This window comes from Myotis davidii, unplaced genomic scaffold (genome assembly GCF_000327345.1).
Source record: "Myotis davidii unplaced genomic scaffold, ASM32734v1 scaffold1350, whole genome shotgun sequence".
In the NCBI taxonomy this organism is placed as follows: domain Eukaryota; kingdom Metazoa; phylum Chordata; class Mammalia; order Chiroptera; family Vespertilionidae; genus Myotis; species Myotis davidii.
This window is the reverse complement of record NW_006283656.1, coordinates 363,748-373,497: the sequence shown is the minus strand read 5'-3', so window position 1 is coordinate 373,497 and position 9,750 is coordinate 363,748. Positions and strand designations below refer to the sequence as shown.

The 9,750-nt window shown below is 38.6% G+C and overlaps 1 protein-coding gene across 1 annotated transcript in view; it reads left to right on the top strand.

The window, feature by feature from the left end:
* ZCWPW2 (zinc finger, CW type with PWWP domain 2) overlaps window positions 1–9,750 on the top strand; it is a 68,806-nt gene that overhangs the window by 50,804 nt on the left and 8,252 nt on the right. Inside the window, exons 7-8 of the mRNA XM_015565961.1 lie at window positions 5,421–5,479; window positions 6,996–7,063. Of these exons, the coding sequence (XP_015421447.1) occupies window positions 5,421–5,479; window positions 6,996–7,063 (127 nt within the window). The remainder of the gene's footprint in view (window positions 1–5,420; window positions 5,480–6,995; window positions 7,064–9,750) is intronic.

The window sequence follows — 9,750 nt, the reverse complement described above, 5'->3', positions numbered from 1 at the left end:
ATACACCCAGCAGCGCTGCTGATGCCTGAACGGTATGTGGAATGAAGTGGGCGGGCATCGGGAGGCCACTATGGCACGGGGCAAGCACTATGGGCATTCTATCTGAAGTGTACCTGGCGTATAAGACGACCCCCCACTTGGAGGCATATTTTTCAGGGCCAAAAAATCGTCTTATACGCCGGCAAATACGGTATACACAAATAGAATTATTTTCAATAGACTTGGATTTTTAGAGCATCTCTAATTAGAGGTCAAATAATCTAATTCAATTCCATCAGGTAAACAACTGTGACATAAGTTCTGCTCTTCATGGGCATCTTCCTCCCAGGATGCCCTGTTTTGATTAACCCTTAGTATTCTTAAGCTCTTTATAGATATGAGTGAAATTTGAGCTGTTTAAAAACAAACAAAAACCTCTTGAATTTCTATGTTCTCTCCCTGGTATAGAAATTAAGACCAAGGCTTTAAAAATTATCAAATGAAGTACATAATCATAAGTGTCTTGTTCCTTCTACCCTCACCCGGGATTGGGAGGTGTTTAATAGAAGGTCTTTCAAGCCTTCTGTTTAAGGTGGTCTAGTGGCCAACTTCTATTTTTAGGAAAGATACTTTCTGTGTCTCAGCTCACAGCTTGAATACACACTTTAGTGTTTTCTCTGGTAAGCCCCTCAAAGCAGAGAAATTCACAGTGCTTTAGTGTGAACTTACACATGGCTGAAGAAATAGGGCAGGGGACAGCAGGATATCTCTAAGTCATCTTGCCAAGGACTGATCTGTGATATTATTCAAGTCTCACAGGAATACTGAATTCTTCTAAAGGTTCGCTAGACTGGAGCATATGGTAACTGATGGACATTTATGCAGATTTGTAGGCTCTTTGTTGAAAGCATGTTGAAAATAGGGTTAGAAAATGCTCATTTCAACCTTCCCCTTTTTCAAAGAAGTGTTAAAAACAATCATTATCTTGGCCTGAAGATTTTATTGTGGTACTCTCCAGATACTCAGTTTAAGTAATAACCATTATTTACAATGCTCCATGAAACTGGTTTTCATCCTTATGCCACGCTTATTTTCCCAGCAGATTTTCCAGTTAAATGAGAGCATTGGCTGTTCTTTTTGTATAACTTTTGACAAAGAGTTTGTGTACATTATTCAAGGCACAGATATACTTTTAGAAATTCTATAAAAGTAGGCAGCTCTGTAGTGATTATTTGACAGTTACTCTCAAAAGAAAGTTATGAAATATATTTCTGTGAGCATAAAATGCTGAATCAGAATTTTATACCCTCAGATTTAACACAACTAACAAACTTCTTGTTTAAAAATATTTTCATTTTGATGAATAAGTGATTTAAGGAAAGGGCAATGTCAAGTCAGTTTATGCAGATTACATAAATCTGATATAAACAAAATTATACACACACACACACTCTGTGTGGCCAGATTATTATGACCACCTGATGTTTGTAGGCAAATTAGCTATAATTTTGGGCTGAAGTTGCTAGAGGGCCAGACCATTATAAATAGGGAAGCAGGTTGTTTACCACGACAGTAAAAGTGATTTTTTTCTGAAGATACGGGTAAACAACGCGATTTAACAGCCTTTGAACGTGGGAGACATATATATATATATTGAGTGACCAGTTTTTGCCTTCAATACTGTGGCAATTCTTCTTGGCATTGCCTCCACGAGATGTTGAAAGGTGATGCGAGGACTCTGACACCATGCCTGATGAATAGCACTGTCCAGTTCTGTGAGATTTGATGGTTGTGGAACCAGCTGCCTGATGGCTCTTTTAACTTTGTCCCACAAATGCTCAATTGGATTGAGATCTAGTGATTGTGGGGGCCACCTAAGCAAGGTAAAGTCTCCCTGATGTTCTTGAAACCACTCCTGCACAATATGAGCACCGTGTCATGGCGGATTGTCTTGTTGGAAGAAGCCATCTCCATTGTGATACGCCATCAACATGACAGGATGAACTTGATCAGCAATGATACTTAGGTGTGTTGTGCTATTTAGACGTTTATAATGATCTGGCCTTCTAGCAACTTCAGCAGGCCTTCAGCTTCCTTATCCCATACTATGCAGTGTACGGCTAGTTTGCCTACAAACGTCAGGTGGTCATAATAATCTGGCCACTAGCGTTCAAATATATCCTACGTTCAAAGGATGTTAAATAGTGTTGTTTACCCATATCTTCAGAAAAAAATCACTTCTACTGTCGTGGTAAACAACCTGCTTCCTTATTTATAATGGTCTGGCCTCTAGCAACTTCAGCGTGAAATTATAGCTAATTTTCCTACAAACATCAGGTAGTCATAATAATCTGGCCACTCAGAGTGTGTGTGTGTGTGTGTGTAATATTTATATTTCCAGTCCTGGAAAAAAAATGAAAAAAAAAATTGAATTACTCCTTGAGATTGAAAATCACAAAAAGAAGAATACTTAGTTTTCAGCCACATGAGTATTTCATACAAACTTCCCTTGAGTAATTATTAAGTTATTTAAGTTGTTTAATAATACTTTGAGGAATTATTAAATTCAGTCTTCATTTCATAGTTAATGCTTTTGAATGTATAATGTGAATGCCACTCTGGTAACTGCTAAACATATAGTAAATTTTAAAAAAATTATTCCTACCTTTGTAGTTCAAATATTTGATTCAACATTAGAAAGATCAGTAAAACTGTGAGAGAATTCGACAAAGCAGGCTAAGAAAGTCTCACTTTAGTAAGTTAAAGTGAAAAGACAAATAAAAGGAACCAATGAATATATTGAGGTGAAAGTTGCACTGAGCTGTCTTAGAAGCTGAGGATAAATGGAATGAATTTTTTAAATGCTTAAGTCACCAAGAATGGCAGTAGAGAATGGACAGTAACATCGACTCCATTTCTTTCTCTCTGCTGATATGTCTTTATCCTATCTTTCTCCCAACAATTATTCATTAATTTATCCCACATACACTTCATGTGCAACTACAGTATGCATGACAACATGGAGACAAAGTGCATTACCCTAGAGCAGTGATGGCGAACCCATGACACACGTGTCAGAGGTGACACGCGAACTCATTTTTTTGGTTGATTTTTCTTTGTTAAATGGCATTTAAATATATGCAACAAATATAAAAAATATAAGTGAAATAAGCTAGTCAATGAAGGAAAAATACCACATGATCTCACTCATTCATGGATAATAGGGACCATTATAAACTTTTGAACAATATACTTTAAGCAATAAAAAAAATTTAAAAAAAAGATAAAAGTGAAAAAACATATGTCTTTGTTTTACTATGGTTGCAAATATCAAAAAATTTCTCTATGTGACACGGCACCAGAGTTAAGTTAGGGTTTTTCAAAAATGCTGACATGTCGAGCTCAAAAGGTTCACCATCGCTGCCCTAGAGAGAAGATAAGTCTTGAATACAAATAATTAAAATATGAGACCATATCCTGACATAGATCATAACTTTTATCACAGGAAGGTCCATGGGAGAATGTGAGTTCTTCTGTATCTATAATTTGAGTATAAATTTATTCAGCTATATTTTGGGTTTTGATTTTTTTTCCTTTCTTATTTTATTGCATTTTAGTCAGTGAATATGGTCTGTAAGATAGAAATTATTTTAATATTTTTGAGACTTCCTTTGTGACTCAATAGGTGATCAAATTTGCAAATATCTTAGGCTTGAAAACGATATATATTCTATAATTAATCAGTGCCAGGTTTTTATGTGTTTATTAAATTTTTTATTTCTTTTGTGGAATTCTACTTCTTCACTAATTTGTGTTTGCTTTATAATTTTTATGAGAAGTAAATTAAAATATCTTATTTTAACTGTAGATTCACCAGTTTCTACTTTGTTTTTCTTTGTATATTTTAAGGCTAAGATTTTAGGTACACACAGGTTCAGGACTATTATACTTTCTGGGTGGACATTTTTTAGCATTGAGTAATAACCCTTTTATCCCTGATGATGGTTTTTGCCTTAACACCTGCTTTTTTCTAACAGCAATATTGCTACATTGGGTTCCTTTTGTTAATAGTTATTGATATAATATATTCTATCTCCTTTCAATTTTTTTGTCACTAATTTTTTTATAATTATACCTTTGTTGAGATATAATTTATTCACTCTTACAAGTCATTGAATTTTAGTATAGATACAGTTGGGTAAAACAATACCACTATCTAATTTTAGAACATGTTTTCATTACCCCAGAAGGAAACCACATACTCATTAGCAGTCACTGCCCATTTCCCTCCTCTCCAGAGTCCCTGGGAACTACTAATCTACTTCTGTCTTTATGGATATGCCTTTTCTGGATCGGTCTGACAAATGGAATCAGGCATGTGGCCTTTTGTTTCTGACATTTCTGACCTTTCACTTAGCATAATGTTTTCAAGATTCATCCATATTGTAGTATGTGTCTTTACTTCATTATTTTTAAAGACTGAATAATATTTCATTGTATGACTATACCACATATTATCTATCTACTGATGGACATTTGGGTTGTTCCTACTTTCTGGCTATTATCAATCATGATGTTATGAATGTTCATGTACAATTTCTGTGTGGACATGTTTTTATTTCTCTTGGGTATATAACTAGCAGTGGCATTGCTAGATCATAGGGTAACTCTACACTTAGCATTTGAGGAACTGTCAAACTGTATTCCAAAGTGGCTCCACCATTTCTCATTCTCAGCGATGTATGAAGGTTTTAATTTCTCCACATTCTTCATTGTATCTTTGCTGAATCATTAAAACCCCAGTCCCAAGTCCCTTGTGCCCTATCCTGGTACAAATTCCTTGTGGCTTTCACCATGCCAGTTCCCACCTGTATGGTGTTGCAGTCCTCATGTTTCTGGCACATACATATTTATTTTCCTTTCTTTAATGGTCATATATGTATTAAGACTTAAAAAGTTATTTTAGTTAGTATTTTTATGTGTATGTGAAGGTGACGAACCTGGATGCAGGGGATAATATTCATCTGAGTCAGCCTACCATTCCTGGAAGTTGAGCAGATCAGTGCAATTGCAGGGACTGTGAAGTTGGTTGACATGGAGTTGACCTAGGGCCATGGTTGGCAAACTGTGGCTCACGAGCCACATGCGGCTCTTTGGCCCCTTGTGTGTGGCTCTTCCTAAGCCTTAGGAGTACCCTAATTAACTTAATAACAATGTACCTACCTATATAGCTTAAGTTTAAAAAATTTGGCTCTCAAAAGAAATTTCAATCATTGTACTGTTGATATTTGGCTCTGTTGATTAATGAGTTTGCTGACCAATGACCTAGGGTGTTGTTCAGGGCTATGGGCTAAATTACTGCGCCCATATAGGATCCACTATTTTACAGGGCTCATCCAGTCCCATATGAATTGTCTCCTCTTTTTTGTTGTTATTTACAGTTGCCAGTTTCCAAAAATAATACTGAAATGAAAAAGCCCAAATTCAGAAAAAGGAAGAGGTATGTTTTCTTTTTAATTAGAAAGTATTATAATAAAATTGAAATATATATTGGGTTTACTTATATGGCATTTCCCCCTGGCTCTTGATTCTGTTTCTCTAGGGAGACAATTGGGTTTAAAATTTTGTAAAAGAATTAATAAAATGATAAGTAGTAGTTTTAGAAGTATGGGGAAAGTTTGGTGTTTATAAAAAAATGTTGAACCAGGACTTTTAATATCATGTGAGCAACTAAATGAGAAGCAGGTTTTCAGTTTAAAATAGGTCATGGGAACCAGAAACAGGTCTTTATAATTGAGACTAATAAAAGGGTAATATACTAATTAGACCGGATGTCTTCCGGATGCCCTTCCTGACAAAGCTGGGCCCAGGAGAAGCCACCCACCTGTGGTCCCGGGCACCGGCAGCTGCGGCCTGGGCAAAACTGCCCACCCCCAGTTCTGAGCTCCTGTGGCCAGCCTGGGCAAAGCCGCCCCAGGTCCCGGGTGCCTGCAGCTGGCCAGAGGAAGGGAAGCTGGGTCCTGGGTGCGGGGTTGAGACAGAGGCGGTTAGGGGCAATCAGGCAGGCAGAGAGGTTAGGGGCCATCAGGCAATCAGGCAGGCGAGCAGTTAAGAGCCAGCAGTCCCTGTGGGACCGGGCCTGACCAGCAGTCAGACATCCCTCGAGGGGTCCTGGATTGGAGAGGGTGTAGGCCGGGCTGAGGGATCCTCCCCACCCCCATGCACGAGTTTCATGCACCGGGCCTCTAGTGAACTAATAAGCACTGATGACAAATTTTAGTGTTTATCATTGAACCAGCCACTGTTTGTTTATTTATTTATTTTTAATGAATGGTAATCAGTACTGTGTTAAAGTGAGTCCTACTCAAAGACTAACTCTGATAGTCCTTTTTCAGAAGATGAATAATTAAAGTTTTAAAAATGACTTTAAAAATGCTTTATCTCATTTATATTTCCCAGTAACCCCATCAAAATAGGTAGGGAGAGTACCACAGTCATCTCCATTTAAAAGGTGAAGAACTTGTGGCTTAGAGAAGCTAAGTGGCTTTTTAAAGATCTTATGGTTAGAGAAAATGTGTTTGGACAAATGTTTTCTGACTCTTAATCAGCAACACCATGTAGTGGAATAGCATGGATTTTGCAGTCAGACAGAATTTAGTGCGTCATGCTCAACCACTTACCTATGTTGTCAAGTTGCTCAACTTCTCAGAGCCTCGGTTCTTTACACAATGGGACTCACAATTACTTAGTAAGTTTCTGGGGGAAGGATTACATGAAAAAGCCTATGTAAGGTGCTTGGTAGATTATTAGTGCTTTTCACCTAGAGAGAACCCAAATCAATACTATTTCCCTTTGGTTTTGCACTGTATCATACTACCTTATAGTATAAAACAAGGAAGAGTACTTTAAAGTAAATATATATTCATAATTTATTATTACCAATGCATATATATGAATGGTCATTTAAATATACATGACAGACTATTTGAAACTAACTATGTCATATTTTTTTCTAGGAAAGCTATTTTAAAATGCTGTTTTGAAAATGTTTGTACAGATGATGCCTTATCAAAGGAAAATATGGGTATGTGAAGGCCTGTCCTACTTTTAGCTCTTTTACTTCTATTTAATACTACCAAATATAGTTGTAGTCCTTTGAAGAAAAATAATATATACATATCTGAGAAACATTAGTGGGTTATTTTGAGTATTGATTTACATTCTAGGGCTTTTCAATTGTCTTTACATTTCTATTCCTTTGAATTAAATGTTCTCTGTTTTTAGCATGTACCATCTTCTGGAATCTCTGCAAGCCCTCCTTTTTGGACCATCTTTCCTATTAGTCTACTGCTCTAGATTTGCTGTTCCTTTATGAAATTATTCTCTACCAGTTGTCACCCCCAACCCCCATACACACACACACACCTTAGAGATCAGAGCTAATCATGTGCAGCTACTTTACTTCTCCAGCTATCAGTTTCTTCATCTGTAATCAAGAGATGCAGTGAAAACCGGCTTATCCAACATGGAGAAGACTGTTTCTGGAAATAACTTTTTTTTAAAATAAAGTACCAGCAGTTGTGGGAAGAAATATCAGCAAAAATACATTTCAGTTCAGACCTCTCCGTTCCAAATGGAGTGAAGTGCCAAAGGGAGAGAAGGAAGAAAAGTGGCAGCCTGGGGTTCCCAGCTGAATAGCCATTGGTATTAGAACACAGTAGGTGAATGTGGAATGCAGGGAGAAGGTTTTAATTTCAAAAGTGCTTTACCCTTTGTACATTTTTGTGTCTTGAAAAGCAGGCAAATGCTTATTTGCAAGATGGAACTTAGGCAGCCTTACAGAGGTTTCAAAGCACAGTAAACCCCCAGAAGTTATTCATGCCGTCCTCCCTTTCACTAGTAGCCACCCCCAGATCCTATGGCACTGTGTTTCAATTAGCTAAATAGTCACTTATTTATAGTCTCATTGAAAGAAAGAAAAACAGGCAGAGAAAGGTTGGGATAGTTATTGTTACTTTTAATCCTTTATTTTTCTCCTAAACTACTACAAAATTCTATTGTTTCTATCTCTTCTTATTCGGCTGCTTCTTTCCTTTTAATTAAGATGCCCTTTTTGGCTATTTTCTCCCTTTGCCTCACAAGATCAGTGCCAATATTCCTGTAGCTTACCCATGACTAAGTTTCCACTAGGAAGACCCGGCACCGCAGCTGAGGGCTCCATCGCTGGGATCCTTCTACCCTCGAACTTGCAAGGGGTACTGCACAACAAACCCAGTGCAGCCAGGAGCTCATTGACAGGAAGTGACTCTTCCGTGTAAGCGAGTGAATTCATCTCAGGAGTGATCCATGGGAAGGGAAGCCTTTTCAGGAGTCTCACATTCTGTGTGGCTTTAAAAGTCTCGTTGGTTAAGTGTTAACATAGCCCAATCTGTGTTTTACTCCTCCATCTCATTTGAACATCTGAAGAGCAGAAACATCTAGCCTACAGTTTTCTTTGCAAGAGCTGTCTACATATTGAGAGAGTAATTATTTAATAGTAGTTTAACCCTCTTCAAATATTTTACCTACTACCTATATTTCTATGGATCCCTAAATGCAAGCCTCCAATATCTCACATGTATTCTTAAGGCAGAATCAACCCTAGATCAAGTAATACAGGAAAATTATACCATCTTCTTCTGGAATCTCTGCAAGCCCTACTTTTTGGACCATCTTTCCTATTAGTCTACTACTCCAGATCTGCTGTTGTTTTATGAAGTTACTAGAGGCCCAGTGCATGAATTGTGCATGGGTGGGGTCTAGCCGGCCCATCCCCAATTGGGGCGGATCGGGGCCGGGCCTGTCGGTTGGAGGAAGAGATGGTTGGAGGAAGAGATAGTGGGAGGTTGGCTGGCAGACCCACCCCGATTGGCCCAATTAGGGCCAGGCTGGCTGGGGAGAGGGTTCGCGTGAGATTGGCCGGCATCCCCACCCTCCCATTGGGCGGGTTCGCTAGCCGCAGTGGGTGTCATAGCGATGGGTTGTTCTAGTCCTTACAGTGTTCTGGTCGCTGGCTTTTTATATATATAGATTCTCTACCAATTGTCACCCTCACACACACCTTAGAGATCAGGAGGAGAACTAATTAAGTGCAGCTACTCTCCAACTATCAGTTTCTTCATCTGTAATCAAGAGATGCAGTGAAATCTGGCTTATCCAACATGGAAAGGACTGTTTCTGGCAATAAATTAATTCTTGTGAGGCAAAAGGACAGAATAGTCAAGAAAAAGTTGAGGAATCATTAAATAATTTAAACTGTATACCCACCACTATGTAAAGATTTAATCTAAAATATAACTGTTTGTGGAACATATCTATATTTTTTGGAAAATTGATACCAGGAATATCATGTATTATACAGGGTGGGGCAAAAGTAGGTTTGCAGTTTTGAATATGTGAAAAGAGTTTATTCTTGTATTCTTATTTATTAACTAGAGGCCCGGTGCACAAAAATTTGTGCACTAGGGGGGAACGGGGGTCCCTCAGCCTGGTCTGTGCCCTCTCACAGTCTGGGACCCCTCAGGCGATAACGCCCTGCTGGCTTAGGCCTGCTCCCGGGTGGCAGAGGGCAGCCAATCCCTAGACTCAGAGCAGGGCCGATTGAGGAATTGGGGCGCCACCCCCTGTCATGCACAGAGCAGGGCGGATCAGGAGGTGGCGATGCACCCTTCAGTCATGCTCAGGTTAGGGCTGATTGGGGGGTTGGGGCACCGCCCCCTGTTACACTCAAGA